The 15,942-nt window shown below is 39.0% G+C and overlaps 2 protein-coding genes across 3 annotated transcripts in view; both read left to right on the forward strand.

Annotated features, from left to right (window-relative positions):
* Nucleotides 1–12,122, forward strand: part of LOC118427026 — a 24,732-nt gene extending 12,610 nt beyond the window's left edge. Inside the window, exons 13-30 of the mRNA XM_035836664.1 lie at nucleotides 515–701; nucleotides 1,552–1,741; nucleotides 2,813–2,955; nucleotides 3,371–3,478; nucleotides 3,846–4,022; nucleotides 5,217–5,348; nucleotides 5,795–5,909; nucleotides 6,084–6,169; nucleotides 6,786–6,914; nucleotides 7,189–7,338; nucleotides 7,614–7,829; nucleotides 8,359–8,647; nucleotides 9,011–9,141; nucleotides 9,765–9,983; nucleotides 10,372–10,479; nucleotides 10,784–10,962; nucleotides 11,760–11,825; nucleotides 12,011–12,122. Of these exons, the coding sequence (XP_035692557.1) occupies nucleotides 515–701; nucleotides 1,552–1,741; nucleotides 2,813–2,955; nucleotides 3,371–3,478; nucleotides 3,846–4,022; nucleotides 5,217–5,348; nucleotides 5,795–5,909; nucleotides 6,084–6,169; nucleotides 6,786–6,914; nucleotides 7,189–7,338; nucleotides 7,614–7,829; nucleotides 8,359–8,647; nucleotides 9,011–9,141; nucleotides 9,765–9,983; nucleotides 10,372–10,479; nucleotides 10,784–10,962; nucleotides 11,760–11,825; nucleotides 12,011–12,122 (2,737 nt within the window). The remainder of the gene's footprint in view (nucleotides 1–514; nucleotides 702–1,551; nucleotides 1,742–2,812; nucleotides 2,956–3,370; nucleotides 3,479–3,845; nucleotides 4,023–5,216; nucleotides 5,349–5,794; nucleotides 5,910–6,083; nucleotides 6,170–6,785; nucleotides 6,915–7,188; nucleotides 7,339–7,613; nucleotides 7,830–8,358; nucleotides 8,648–9,010; nucleotides 9,142–9,764; nucleotides 9,984–10,371; nucleotides 10,480–10,783; nucleotides 10,963–11,759; nucleotides 11,826–12,010) is intronic.
* LOC118428135 (polycystic kidney disease protein 1-like 2) lies at nucleotides 10,810–15,676 on the forward strand. 2 transcript variants are annotated; one of them, XM_035838119.1, is made up of 8 exons: nucleotides 10,810–10,962; nucleotides 11,760–11,825; nucleotides 12,011–12,118; nucleotides 13,623–13,837; nucleotides 14,255–14,642; nucleotides 14,944–15,131; nucleotides 15,357–15,431; nucleotides 15,578–15,676. In XM_035838119.1, exons 4-8 carry the CDS (start codon nucleotides 13,634–13,636, stop codon nucleotides 15,656–15,658), a joined length of 936 nt encoding a protein of 311 aa, XP_035694012.1. In that variant the 5' UTR covers nucleotides 10,810–10,962; nucleotides 11,760–11,825; nucleotides 12,011–12,118; nucleotides 13,623–13,633; the 3' UTR covers nucleotides 15,659–15,676. The 2 variants fall into 2 exon arrangements, with proteins under 2 accessions (XP_035694012.1, XP_035694011.1); XM_035838118.1 differs by having other exon boundaries at nucleotides 15,357–15,669.
* The last annotated feature ends 266 nt before the right edge of the window (nucleotides 15,677–15,942 follow it).

The raw sequence follows: 15,942 nt of genomic DNA on the forward strand, positions 1-15,942 counted from the left end.
TACGATAATGGGCCTCTTCGGTACTGCATAGAAACTTCCGACTTTGAGATCTTGCGCATTGGAAATACTATAGTTGAGACTTTTGAGTGGTTAATAGCTCTTGGTGTAGGGGTAAAGGTGCGCTCCCACCGCACTTGTGTGAAACTTGCGTCACTGCGGGGTTGTGTATTTTGTCGTCAAATAAGTCATACTTTTACGTATTACGATTATAAATAATCTAGCGGAGAAAATAGCAAAATGGTGACACAGTAAACGAACGCAGCAGTGACGCAAGCTCAACATAAGTGCGGTGGGAGCACACATCTAGTGGTGCAATTTTGTGCTGCCTATAGCTAGTGGCTTTTGTTGATCTGCAGTGGGCATATTGATAATGGTTTCCCCTTAAATTCTAGCTTATACGTCTGTCGTGTTTCTAATATCATTAGAACAACTACATTTCAAAAGTAATACTTAGACGTTATTTTCATTGATATGTGGTTAGAATCTTATTTTTCTGTATTATCGTTTAATACAGATGCAGAACTAATTGTAATTCCCAAAACTACGTGGTGTCTGAGGAGCTGGCTCTGTACACGGAAGACGCGGCGGCCACAGACTGGACACTGGTGGAATCTCCTGCCGAGTTCCCCGGCCTTGATTTCGATACTGACGTGTCTTGGTCTTCTGACACGGAAATTATTGTGCGTCCAGACGTCTTCTGGGTACGTTTCTATTACTAATCAGTACTTTCTGTTGAATCAATCTCGATAACTGGTTAATGTACGGGGATTTATCACCGTCACTAGAGTTGGCATAGGGTGGCTAGTATTTCTGTCCTGTGAGTCGCACTACGCTGTCATTGCGACCTAAATAGGATATGTGTATCTTTCGCTTTTTCACTGGGTATTTTATAAAAGTGTGACCGAGAAGACAACGAAACACACATAATGTAAAAATATTATTTTCTATACAAATCGTTGGGTGATATGTCAAATTTTAAGTCGCATAGAGAGCGCAGTAAATGCACCATCCTTATGGAAAGGGGATAAAATATCGGATGTGCAATAACGTAATAAGAGTGTGTAGTCTGTACAAACAACTCGTTCAATGGATAATATTTGTCATAGTTGCTTGTAATGAGGAATTATTTGTTGTAATGTGATTGGTGACATTAGCAATGTGATGGAATTACATCTGTTGTAATTAGAAAATATTTTTCATCTGATTAAAAAAAATCAATAACTCGGACCGTTAGTAGATATCAATTTGCGCAACCATGAGTTTGTAGCTCTCATCATTATACACACAAAAAACATAGTTTCAATGCAGTGGTATGTACCAAAGTGCTGCATTCTGTCATAGAAAAAATAATAATATTAGGGGCAATAAAAATCTGATGACATCATCAATGTGGCCCCAAAACATCAGATTTAGAATTTTTCATGCCCGTCTTTCAATATTTGGTATGACTCAATTCTTTCTTTATTCATTAATGAGAAAACAGTGGAAGACCAAAATGCCGATTTAGCCAATCTAAATACCTTAAGCCTGATGTTGTTCTATTCTACTCAGGTGGCTGGCAACTACACGATCAGGCTCACAGACGATGCCTATGGTCCGGACTCACCAAGAATCGCGGAGTGGAGGTTCCGGGTGCCGCTGAGCCCCTGGCGGAGCTCCGGGGACCCATCCACCGAGCCCTGCAGGCTCATTCCTCCCGGCGGCACAGCAGTGGTGGACAAGTTCTGTATCACCTGTGATGGTAATAATTTACATTATTAATAACAATGGAACATGTTTAAACCATACATACACCTCAAAGTAGTTACTTAAGCTACTAGATATGGTTTTGGAAACGGTCAGACGTTTTGAATACCACCCAGGAATTTCCGTCAGTGACACTGTACAGATCTTGTTGGAGAGGGTTTATATATCCTAGCTGTGAATTGAAAACCCTCTCCAACAAGATCTCTTCAGTGTCACTGACGAGAACTGCTGGGTTAAAGTTGAAACATCTGATCGTTTCCAAAAGCATATCCAGTTGCTTGAGTAATTACTTTTTCGCATATCTTACTACCTACATTATAACCTACATTGGCGTAAATTATATAGAGTTTTAGGAACTATTGGTGCAGACAATTGAGCTAGCACAGTCTCTTTGTTACGGTTGGAAAGACTGAATGTAAGACCTGGAGGTACAGAGTTCGGATGCCTGACAGGTTCCAGTGTATGCCTTGAGGTAGACTTTTCACAGTGTCACATACTTTCTCACTCCACACACGTGTAAATGAGTATCTATTTTCGACTTGAGACATATATATCTGACATTAAATGGAGGTCCGGTGTTTGAGGAGAGCACTTTAGAGACCCTACCACAATAAGAGTAGGGATTCTGAGTCTGAAAAAAAGTGTAAGTGAATCAAATTAATCCGCCCGGAAAGGTGCACGCGATATAAAAAGAGAGAGATAGACTTTGCACGAGACACAGGAAATCAATAAAAACGGCTTTAATGCCTTTACCTCTCAAGCATCGTGAAGGGGAGGAGCAACAAAAATGAGAGATTAAAATAAAATGTTAATTTATTGCTTGTGTTCTTTTGGAGAAAACTTTAACTTTATTTGTAACGATGTAAGCTTGCACTTCTTTAATAGATCAGGTATTTTGTTCTTCTTTAGTTCTCTGCTTGTTATGATCAAGAGTATATTAAGCAACAGAAATAAGGAGAGATGAAAATAAAATGTTCAGGAAATTAGAAAAGCTTTTTGAAATATGACGATGTGAGCACGCTGATTTTTGATAAACCAAACTGTTCATTTGTTTTGACTTTCACAGACTACATTGATGAGTACGGACCAGTTCAAATGGAGGTGAAGTACGAGTTTATACCTTCTGGAGTGGACACACCGACAGTCCGCTTTCCTGGAGACGACCCGCCAACAGTGATACAGTTTATCATGTCCTTGTATACCGGCTGGGTAAGTATGACAACTGGTCTGTCTCAGTAAAAATAGGTGTTAAGATGCTAATTGAAATCATAGACTAAAGACCCCAATTTTAAATTTGTCAAAGGCAAAGGCTCCAGAGACATATTGGACTTGATTATGGCAATTTTCTGATTAACGGATAACAATAGAGTCCCAAATGTCCGTATCAACGTTTTTTTGCAGCCCAGGTATTCCGTTAGTAGTTGCACACATATCATTACTAGCACAGACAAGTTTCTCCTTCATCTGTACTTATTTACATAATGTAAATAGTAAAGAGAAACTGTAGTACTAAAATGTAGAACGATTGGTTACATACTAAAAAAGCTATCTGTAATCAACCAACACTACGTCATAGCAAGGATATCGAAAACCAATCACCCTTATCCTTTTTTCATATTGGTAGGTTGGATATACGACGATGGTTGACATAGCACCAGGTACTGTCATCATTGTCCTGCGGGCGTTCTCCGTTGACGGGCGATCTACAGAAGTTGAACTACAGCCTATCGAGGTAAGAACAACAATTTTTAACTTGCGTCGTTGTTGTTGCTTCCGTAAAGGAGTCTCTCTCTCTCTTTCACTCTCTCTCTTATGCCAGGAGTATACATTTTTCGATATAATTTTCAAAATGCACGACTCTCAGATAGTTCGCTAATTTGTACGACTTATAACATGATTCCATTTTTTTACTTTGAAAACGGCCGAAAATCAATGCATGCACAGAAAGCACCCTTAAGATAAAATCAACATGGCCTACTAAGAAAAAACATTAAGATTAACATTAAGCAAAGGTATTGTACAAGAAAGCCAGCACAGGAATTGTATCATAAAGAAAGGGCATTCAGGAAGAGAACATGCATCCGCATTGCGTTTTTCAGATATCTACCCCTTCCTTGGATCAGTTGGCATCTTACATGGCAGGGCTGTATGATAACGGAGAAGGCACGTTCTTCACCATGATAGATGTAGGGGGCGCAGAAGACGCGTTCCTTGCCGCTGCCACTGCTTCAGGAGCTCTCGGTGTCTTAGCGGACAGCGGAGAAGACGTCTCAGAGGTTTGAAAGCGCACAACATCTTTAAACATTTGCCACCAATTTTCTTCCAACAGTGACTGTTTAAAAGATAAAGAATATACCTCCACAAAATGTCGATGTCTGACAGCACATCTTGGTCATGGAGAATAGCCTGGTCTCGGTCTCGCGAGAGAACACGAGAAACGGCTTCTGTTGGAAGAAAATCGGTAGTAACTGTATACATATGTGACAATCGAACCTCTTCAACGATATACATTTTAGAAAGAAATTCCGATGTGTCAGTCTTATTCGAATGCATTTCAATATCTACAACCGTTAGATGATAACGTAAAATTACAGTCAAACCTGTCTATAGCGGCCACTAAAGGGACCGGACAAATTTGGCCACTATAGACAGGTGGCCTCTGTATGGAGGTGGCAACTTGTAGATAAAATACCCAAGGGACCGACAAAAAGTGGCCGCTATGGACAGGTGGCCCCTCTGTATAGGTGGCCCCTAATACAGGTTTGACTGTACTTCTAATCCATCAATCTACTTCAGCTTTACTAGAATGAACTGGCAGAACAAATCAATACATGTACATTTAGACTAGAAAAATAGGTGGAACATGCCAAAGTCAGTATCTTATAAGGCTTGACATCGACTGCAAATGCCACTTAAATGTAAATCATATTTGCTAAAGTCTGATTTTAACGTCTTAAGTGGCTGTGGGCCATGTGGCAACGCTAGTAGATATTTCATTTTTTTTATTCAGGTAACGGTTTAGATTACAGCCACTAACTAATTTGGCTACCTCGGGAAAGGTAATTTTCACACTGTTTCATTCACTCAAACCAGGTGCAGAAATGATCTTATATTAGGGGTAGGGGTGCGGGGTAAAGTAAGGTGTAAGGTGGGTGATGAGACCTGCCACCCAACACCGTGCAGTACAACCGTGGACAACAACGGCAAACTCCGGCCTTAAAACAGGCTACCTTTAGTAGTGATTAGTATTAAAGCCTTGCTTAAGTTGTCACTTCTTTAGTTGTTTCTGGTGAATATCAAGGACATCAGAAAAGGGAATTTATTACAAAATGTGACAAAACATTACACAGACTCACGGGCAGCGTTGGTGATAATGGATTCTATACAAGCAGGGACAATTACACATAATAGCGAATTGACTTCTACCAGTTCAAACCTAATACAAAAACCTTCATTCAATGTATTTGCAGACTATAACCGAGACTATTGCAGCTATGGCACAGTTACAACAACCTTTACAGGACTATGAGAGCGTGAACGGAGTTGCATCCGTACTGCTACTTGTTACAGCATTCCCAGATCAACTGTCTCCTGAGTCTATGGTTAGTATTAATTTACTACCTTCACCCAAAATGTACTTATTTTCGGTACAGTTTCTTAACACGCATGTGAGTTTGTAGTTCTGTGGATGAAAGCATAACTCAAAAAGGCCTCATTTTGTTGTATTTGCATGAATAAATATCTTATTGCTCAACAATCGCATAAGATACAATGTATGGCAACCAATAACAACTTATATCTATACAGACAATAGTACTACGAGGCTACGTACAGAAAGACAAAATATTATCGATAAAAGTACAGTCCTGTACTGAAGTGATCTGGTCTTGGATTTGGAATACTGTATAAAGAAACTGACCTATAGTACGTAGATGGATATACGAGTTGGGCATGATTGCAGTATATGGAAAATATCGTTTGTTAGTAGGTTAAATCCACTTTAGAGGTTTGTTACGTTTAACTAATAATGATTTATACTTCTGTTCAGGTCCTTGCCTCATCCGTTCTCAAGTCCACATTTGAGAGCTTACGGCAGATGTCGGGAAACAGTACCATACTTTCTGTTGATGCCGTGAACCGAGCTGCCGGCTCTATGTTTTCAGGTGAATTACATTTTTGAGTGTATGTGGCTGTAGGTTAGTGAGTTTGAGTGAGCGATTTATTGAGTAAGTGAGTGGGTGAGTTGGCGAGTGAGTGATTAAAAGTGTGTAAAGGGATGAACAATGTCCCTGATGTTACGTAAAAACTCTAATGTACAACTTCACCTTTGTTCTCAGCGGTGGGTAATGTTTTCATGGCATCTCAGACCCTGTCTTTATCGGACCGAGAGGCAGGAATCACTTACTCCGACGTCTTAGAAGCGGTATGTCCTTCAAACTAAGTCACTTTTGTTTTGCACACACACTATTTTCTTTTGACATGAGGCATGTATTTCAAAATGAGCTAAAAGAACATTTACATTATTAAATGCTTATGTTTGATTTGCTGTTATCTTTACAATGAGGTATGGTTTAATTATACTTGTATGTTGAAATGTTAGCTCCATTAGTTGTTCTTTTCATTGATGTAAGTGCGGATAAATGTGAACGTTTGGATAATGCATGTCAAATCCCACACACCATCCATCTAAAAGACCGCCCATTCACTGATGGATATTGAGTAATGCATGCAATTGTATGTTCTATCAGACTGGTTGATCATTTTCTTAAAAATACGACAGTATCTTTTCTCTACCAACCCTACATAAATCTACATTCATTAGCAATGTGACCTTTGTCATTTGTATTGCAGCGAAGTGAAAGGCAAAATAGTCACATTTGAAAGCGCATCCTTGTCTTGATGATCAAGTCACAATGTGGCATGAAAAAAAATGTCACTTTGCCAGACCGAAGGCAACAGAGCAGCTGTCGAAACGTCGGTAGAGAAATGTCATTATGTAGCGGTGCACATTTATGTTGTGATTTTTTCTGACATTGCAGAGCAAGATCGCCACGACAGTCGGGTTTGAAGCTCTAGACGTGCTTGATGACATCATGCTCAACGCTTTGATGCCGGAGTTCACAGATCCAGATGATGATGAGATTTTTGCAGATATTTACACCTCACAGGTGAAAACCTATACAGCTACAAAAATCTACTCTAAGGATATCTGGATACGATGACAATATGGCGAACTAACAACCGTATGTTGGCATGTATATTTGCATGTGTCTTTGAATCCAGGCACGTCTACTATCAGGCTGGTTCTTGTTAGATGTTTGCTCATATCGATGTGTAAATACTTTGTCTTCTAAAAGAGCCATTTTTTTAACATTGATTTCTCAGATTGATGTTAAATGCTGCACTATTCCTGATCCAATATATTTGATGTTTTTCTATTAGGTGCATATAAGGATTCAACGGCAAAATAGAAGCGTGCTAGCAGAAAAGGTTTACCAGGTTGGAGGAGCAAGTGACTGCCTCATACGTGTGTCATCCCTCCCCCCACTCATCGGAGATCAGTGCCCTCCAGATGATACCGTTGGTGTACAGGTAAGTATGCTTAATCCCAACTTGCAAAAATACAGCAAGAAATTATCTTGTAAAGCATGATTTCAGTTTTCATCTTTCCTTTATTTGTTTTCGAATGTTTTCAACAAATCAAAGACACTAGTTTGTCATATTTATAGCTACATCTTGCACTCTAAGGTTATTTTTTTTCCATTGATACCTGGTGGTTATTATTCAGACCTTTCTAAATCGTTAGTAGCTTGGTTAATTCATCATTCATTCATTGATTGATTGATAGCGAATTCCTTTTATTACAGTTCTACGAGTCCAATTTCAACCCATTTGAGTACTCCAATAATTCCAAAGAGATCCAGGCCGACATCCCCGGGCTCAGTGTAAAGTGTGCAAACCGAACACTTCAAGTTTCCAACCTGGGAGATCCCGTCGACATCCTGACGCGGAGAAAGAGCATGGCAAGCCCAGAAGACTCCATGTACATCTTTAACAGTGCAGCTTCACAAGGGGAGTTATCGGTATGCTGATCCCACGTTCGTTGAACCTAGCCTATACCAGGCTCCGTGGTCGGTGGTCTAATTATGGAAATTGGACAAATAGAGTCTATAGTATGCTAGGGAAGTCCTCGGTACGGTCAGAATATTTTTTTCTTGGAAATGACTCTTCTGGTCTGCTGAGTCCTCTAGCGTACTATTGACTCTATTTGTCCAATTTCTACAATTAGACCACCGATCCACGGAGCCTGGTAGAGGCTATATTGAACCTTGTCTTTTTATGGTTTGAACAAAAGTTAATACCATTACCTCCTTTAAAACGAAAGTATTATAATAAGTTGGTGTGCAGCAAGCCAGAATGGAATGGGAGTAGTGTAACATTATACTATATGTAATGTTATAAAAATGAAGTTGAATTTGTTCCAGTGTTGTAGACAGACTAAATAAACCATAAATTCACCATAGGTCATTTGGGGTACACATGTAGGGCTTTTTGTTATTTGCACTGATGATTTCTTTTCAATTCCCTTTATTCTTTTTTTTCTGATCACAGACATTTCAGATCTTCGCCAAGAAGAGCATGTCGTCATTCGGAATCTTGGTAGAGTTCAACAGTTTCCTCAACCCTCAAAATGTCACGGTTGTCCTGAGCAAACACGTGCCGCCTACAACAGACCAGTACAACTGGACAACTACGCTGCCTGTTCCAGACGATCAACTGTTCTCCATTAAGTGGATAAACAACACGTTCCTAACTGCCGACCCGTACATGTGGCATCTTCCAGAGGATGAGATTGACATTACTGACGCAGACGTGGTGAACATGACCGAGTATTACGTTGGTACGCTGATATGTATACATGCAGATGCATAATGAGATTTATGATACTAGGTGCACACTGCTGTAAAATGGGTAACAAAAAATCCATATGGGTACTGTTATGCAAATCAAAACAAAGGTCAAGAAAATAATCGTTTACAAGTTAGAGACATTCATCACAAAGCATTTCGCTGTGTACGTGTACGTAATAATGTGAACTTAATAATTATCGTACGCAGTGTAGGATGTTTTGCATTAATAGTGTTTTGCGATTGATGTTAATGGTACAACGCATTCAAGGCAATGGGGAACTGGTTTGATGAAGACATTGTTCTCCCTAACGGGTAGAAGCTCTATTATTTATCATGTTAATGTTTCAATTCAGGAGTGCAGTTTGGCACTCAGACGGATGTGGATAGTGGAGACGTAGTCGACTTTACTCTGTCCGTATTTGAGACTTCCTGTGTTTATTTCGCTGAGGAACCCATTCATCTGTGGCAGAGCGACGGCTGCAGTGTAGGTTCTTTTTTTCTATAACATGCTATTTTGACCACCATCCCATACATGTTAGTCAATAGATCTAAATTTAAAAAAGGGCTAGAGACCTCTTTGACTAATATTGGTTCATTTATTAACAGATATCGTTACACTGACTCACTTAAGCAACATTACGACCAATATCAGTACAAGTCTTAAGTACGTAATTTTAGGCATTGCAAATACGTTATATAATTTGTTGAGATATTTTTTATCTACAATAAGCAATACACCAAATGCGTGTGCAAGAGTGTTTTTTTAAATGTATTCATCATCCCCATTGAGCTATCATTACTAGAATCCATCCAATAACAATGACTATATAGTATATGTTACACCAAATCATAATACCTCTTACCTAGTCCCTTAACCAATCAACTTTTTACAGTTAACTAGTTACGAGTCTTTTGAGTTCTTGATTCCATGGCGTTAAGAAGGTAGCGGTGGACACATGTTATTGGCCTAGTCTCAAGATAACCAACCTAGTATTGTTTCTCAGACTTTTTTTATGTACACATTAGGATTCAGTTCATTGCAAACTATGTTGCTTTCATCTATATATCTTTGCTCTAACACTTGGTATTTGTGCTTTTGACTTCCAGGCAGGGGCGATGTCCAATAAGACGCACATGCACTGTCGATGTGACCACTTGACCAAGTTCTCAGGCTTCGTGGCGCCGAATCCGCTAAACATCCAGGAAGCCCTGTCCGCGAACGTCCTGGAGAACCCAGCCGGACTCGTCCTGGTGCTGACAGTGTTCGGGTCCTATCTGTTGCTCCTCCTGTTTTCCAGGAAGGCAGACAGAAGAGATCTGACCAAAGTAAGGAGAAAAGGCAACGATTATTTTTATCGTCCATATTTGCTAACTAAATACAAATTGAACGATGCGTTACGTACCAAGCAGCCTACGAAAGGGCGTGCGTTATGTTAAATTGTATCTTTATCTAATTATTTTTTGAACTTAGACAATTTCGTTGATTAACTGTGCATTTGTTTCTACTGTGTTCGTCTAAGACATTACTGCTAAAGAAAAAAAGTACAAGTTAATCTCAACTAACTCGATTTACTGTTTCAAAAATGGACCAAAATGAATTAGTATTAGCAGCACCGGCACGATGGCAATGCAATGGATTTATTTTCCCTTTACAGTTGAATCATAAATGTATCACATATCTATCTCGACTAATACAATTTTTCTTACGACATAGGCAGGTGTTCGGATTCTGCCTGGCCATAGATTGAATCCTCGCAAAGAGTGCCAGTATGTGGTCACGGTGTACACGGGATTTAAAGGCAACGCTGGGACAACTGCCGAAGTAGGGTTTTTAAAAGTTTAAACTCATTGTTTTCATTTTATTTTATTTCATTTTATTCAAATTCATTTAAAAAGCATCAGACAAAAAGCACAGATGCTCATATTCAATAAAACATTTAAAAAAAATAACAGACTGAATTAAGAAAAGTCATACTATGTCAAATAATTATGTTAGCCCTTATTGCTAGGTTGCTTAGCTTTATCCTATACCTCTATTCTGTACTTTGTGTAATAGTTGTTGCCATGCATTGTATCAAGTACAATTGTCGTTCTTCTATAGTCACATACAGTAACGTGCATTTCAGATTTCCATCGCCCTGCATGGATTTGAGGAAAGCAGTCCAACCATCACTTTCAGGGACCCCAATAGGATTCTGTTCGAAAAGGGAAGTGTGGATTCTTTCCTGGTCTCCACGGAACAGCCGTTAGGGGGGCTGACTCACATGCAAGCCTGGCATAACAACGCCGGGTACAGCCCAGCATGGTAAGCATAGGGATAAGCCATTACGATCTACTCATGCTTTTTGTTCCATTTCTCACTTCAACTCACATCAAGGACATTTTAATTTTCTTAATGCATTTTTTAATGATCATACCAAGGCCATTATAGTGTTCTTAATGTTTTTTAGTTAATATTTTACAATCATTGTCATTTCACAAATGACATCATAAATAATGTCCTTGGTGTTTTTCGCTTAATTATACCAAGGACATAATAAATAACGAATGCATACTTTATACAGATGTTGTCCTTGATGTGTTTTCACTTAATTACACCAAGGACATAATAAATAAAGAATGCATACTTAATATAGATAATGTCCTTAGTTTTAATGTGTTTTCGCTTTATTGCACCAAGGACATCATGATGTCTTCGAGTGATTGTACCAATGATGTCATATATACTGTCCTTGATGTGTTTTAGTATGATTAAGGACATTGTATTGTCCTTGATCATACGTCACTACATAAGGTAGATTTTTCATTCGGGATCTCTGGAAACGGTCTTGCAAAGTTTGATTATGTTTTAACAGCGTCCAACTGAGAATCTACCGGTAGAAGATATTCACTGTTAGTAATAATTTACACATGTGTGGTAGGGAATGTAGTAACTTACGGCTTTAGAATACCAAAGGCAAAGCAAGAAATTCCAATCGTGCATTTCCACATACGGAGTCCTATGACTGAAAGCATAATTGCTCAAAGGTGATGTAGATTAAAGACTCTGTCCACCATTAATCGCTGTATCATGAATGACTGTATTTTTGTTTCCAATAATAGGTTCCTTAACCAAGTGATTGTCGTCAACAGAGGAACCAACGAAACAACCTACTTCCTAGCTAACAGGTGTTTATTTTATTTAGAATACCTCAATATTAAATTTCCAGAATAACATAATATTTCACCGGTAACAACGAAACCTAGTTGAAAATCCCATCTGCGCTATGCAAATGGCTTGATTTAATTCTAATAACTTGAAATTATTGTTACGACGTTTTTTTTACTTATTGGAAAACGCATCTGCATTGCAGATGGCTCGCTATCAATGAAGATGACGGCAAGATCCACCGCATCATCCCCACAGCGTCCCTGGAGGACATGACCAAGTTTCGAAACGTTTTCCTGGCCAAAAGCTCTAGGTAATCATCACAACGTCTTTTGCAAGATTCCAGAGTGCTGTATACCAAAATATCAATATTCAAAATTAATCTTGTGGTATTATGGCGGTTAGACATCAAGGTAAACAATAGTTAAAGACAATACAATTTCCAAACTAATTACAATACGGAAATTAGTTCTGGTCATTTCAATCAACGTCCATTATTTTTTTTTCTGCTTCACTTGAATAAACTGGCAAAAGAGTAAATGCATACATAACTAACAACACCAGTTGAGCAAATCATCACATATCTTATATAGTTGTATATAGAGTGTGATTTGTCTTTAACATCCTCCGGTTTAATTTGGAAATTCCATTATTATTTGGGAGTGACCTCCCAGATCTCAGCAACCGTACACCCAGATGGGCTGATATCGTAAGCTGTAAGTATAAATGATGTAAGAAATACGTAGCAGCCAATAACGACCCCCTGGGGATTAATCTAAATTGGCATAGCTGTACATAATTATGCATAATTATGCATAATTATGCATAACTTTTGAGGGTTATGCATAATTATGCATAAGTTTCCAATGGTTATGCATAATTATGCATAAGGTTCCAAGAGTTATCCAAGAGTTATGCATACTTATCCATAAGGTTCCAAGGGTTATGCATAACTATGCTTGTTCAAAGGGTTATGCATAAGGGCTCTGATGATTATGCAAAATTTTGGACCTTATGCTTATTATGCTTAACTTTGGAAACTTATGCATAATTATGCATAACCCTCAAAAGTTATGCATAGTTAAGCATAATTATGTACAGTTATGCCGATTTAGATTAATCCCCAGGGGGTCGTTATTGGCTGCTACGTATTTCTTACATCATTTATACTTACAGCTTACGATATCAGCCCATCTAGGTGTACGGTTGCTGAGATCTGGAAGATCACTCCCAAATAATAATGGAATTCCCAAATTAAATCGGAGGGTGTTCTTTGAATATTGCTTGACTGGATATCGAACCTTAGAAATTGCAAATATTTGACTGCTTCACTGTCCTAATCATGTTCAACAACGTACACTCCTCTTAGACAGACTTGAAAACCTGAATATTCCTATGTTATATTTAAATTCGTTATCTGATAGTTCTTTTCTTTATCTGCTACTTAAAGGATCGGCTTTACTGACATCTGATATAAATTCCGAAATTCTCTCCATAACTCAATCATATTTATCCGAAACAAAACGATTTTAAAATTGCCTTTTGACTATCTTTATCATTTACTATTGGTAACATAAGTTTATCCGTCCGTTTCTTTTTAGAATTAGGCGTTCCCGTACCCGTTTCATCTTTTTTGTCCTATGTTGCGTTGTTATTTTGTCCAGTGGTGTCTTTAATATAAGCCTGTGTGCTTGAATGGGGGCGCCACTATGTTTTGTACTGTATTAATGTTGCAATAAAAAAAAATGTTTGATGTTATTATATATTTCCTCTTTTGTGGGATTAAATACTAATTGGCACTAATTGATGCCAACCAGGGACATGAACGATGGTCACCTGTGGTTCTCCGTGGCCGGCCGCCCTGCCCGTTCACCCGTTCACCCGTGTCCAGCGCCTGTCCTGCTGCCTGACGCTGCTCTACAGCACCATGCTCACCAACATCATGTTCTTCGGTCGCGGGGACGACTTCGACCCTCCCGAGCCGCTAAGGATTGCTGGTTTAGAAATTAATCCTCCGATTTCTCTACCTCAGGTATAACAATCACGAGCAATTAGATGCAGATATACGCTTAAAAGTAGTCACTTAAGCAACTGGATTTGGATTTGGAAACAGTTAGAAATTTAAACTAGATCTCTTTTACAGATCACAGCTAGGATATATAAAACCCCTCCAACAAGATCTCTTCGAAGCTTCAGTGTCACTGACGAAAACAATTGGATAGTAGTTGAAACGACTAACCGTTTCCAAAACCGTATCCAGTTGCTTGAGTAACTACTTTTTTGGCGTATCTTATTACCTGGATGTCTAACCTATATCGAGAAATGCAGATATGTTATAATAACTCAAAGTCACAGTAGTAAAATCGTATTTTTATTGAAATTGCTGACATTAAGAACATAATAGCTACATAGTGATTATTTACGAAATAATCTTTTCTTGCTTTTTCAGCTTATGATCGGCATACAGAGCGCGGCTATCATCCTTCCAGTCAACCTTCTCATCGTCTTCTTCTTTCGCAACTCCGGGAAGAGACCACAAACAGACGCTGGCAAAAAGAAAGCAGATTCCCAAACAAGTGACGGTACCCCTACATGCTCAAGGGACTCGCCGAAGAGCAACGAAGCTATCCCGCGCAATGTTTTTCTAAACACACCCTACAATTACTGCCCAACTAACACCCCATTCGTGGATTTGAGGAGAAGAAGCAAAGACGTTGCCACTAATAATGTGAAGCCGGCAGTAGAGATTCAGACCGAAGATAGCACCGTCAAAGGTAACGACGACAAAGTCGTGGCTCAGAAGAAGTCATCACTCCCCTGGTGGGTTGTGTATTTAGGTGAGTAGAGATTCTACAATCGTTTCCCCCCTCAAGTGTTTTCTCAACATTAGATTGTGGTAAGATATGTTATAGGTTGATTGCCAGGACTTAAACTTTTACAATGTTTGAATAGAGATTGAAAAAAATATACCATCCAAAGGTTAGGATGAGTGAAGAAAGTCTCATTAAAAATATTGACCTCCGAAACCATATTTGCGAATAAACAACATTTAGTCTATTCTTATGGTAATTGTATTTATCTCACAATCTACATAAGCTTTTATTTTTATTTTTTTTTTACCATGAAATATAATTGCAGGTTGGATGCTTGTGTGGTCTGCTAGTTTCGTGGCTGCCTTCTTCACAGTTCTCTACACGCTGAGCTTTGGCAAGGCGAAGGCAGAGGCCTGGGTATTTACCTTCGTGACGTCTTTTTTCACCGACCTGTTCCTGGTGCAGCCCTTCAAGCTGATGTTGCTCGCTATGCTGTTTGCCCTGTTGACGAGGGTAAGCTAACATAGTTTCCCTAGGATCCTTTTACCCTCAAATCAAAAATAGCATTAACGTTAATATTTATCAGTGGTTCAAGAACAACGCACGATATTATTTTTCAAAGAACATTCTTGCAAACTGAAAAAAAAAATGTTTTGATATACATCACTAGTAGTACATCAATATCAAAGACGAATAGATAATAGTAACATAAACATTTTTGTTTGTTTTCTAACGTAGAAACCAATCGAAGACGAGGACCCATCACCTGCGCCAGTGGAAGAGGACGAGGAATACATTCAAACCGATGCTGAGGTAACCTTACATGCTATCTCGCATACAGAAATAGGTAGTTTTTCTTGCAATAATTGCAGACAATGTAAGACCCTTCATTTGTCAAGAGAGAGAGAGAGAGAGAGGAGTGAGGAGTCAAATTTACTTGGTTATACTCTTACCAACAGGTTGACGAAGTTCAACCTGACCGTTTGACTGGAAGTGCAACTGGCTGGATGCGCTACGTGGGGATGGGTCGGGCACAATAATATACTCCTGATTCTACGGTTAGCCATCCTCCCACATGTTATTGATTTATTCAGTCGTTATTGACCTTGCTTATTATGTGACTTCTTGCATAATTCTGTCTAGTCCTGTTCACATTCAATATTATAACTATTACACCAGGCTCCATATGAAGAGCGGTGCGCATCACTACCAGATGAATCGGTCTTGGCTGAAGCAAGAGCCAGGATCGCAGAGAATCGCAAACGCCGTGCGGCTGTGCTGGAGGTGATCGCGTTTTGCCTGTACCTTATGGTGATCATGCTCA

This window comes from Branchiostoma floridae, chromosome 12 (assembly GCF_000003815.2).
Source record: "Branchiostoma floridae strain S238N-H82 chromosome 12, Bfl_VNyyK, whole genome shotgun sequence".
NCBI lineage: Eukaryota > Metazoa > Chordata > Leptocardii > Amphioxiformes > Branchiostomatidae > Branchiostoma > Branchiostoma floridae.

Excerpts from the sequence above, each read along its gene's own strand:
- LOC118428135 (XM_035838118.1), top strand. The coding sequence starts at position 13,634 with ATGGTCACCTGTGGTTCTCCGTGGCCGGCCGCCCTGCCCGTTCACCCG. Across the intron at positions 13,838-14,254 it reads CTCCGATTTCTCTACCTCAG|CTTATGATCGGCATACAGAG; the intron begins GTATAACAATCA and ends TTGCTTTTTCAG. Across the intron at positions 15,132-15,356 it reads TGTTTGCCCTGTTGACGAGG|AAACCAATCGAAGACGAGGA; the intron begins GTAAGCTAACAT and ends TTTCTAACGTAG.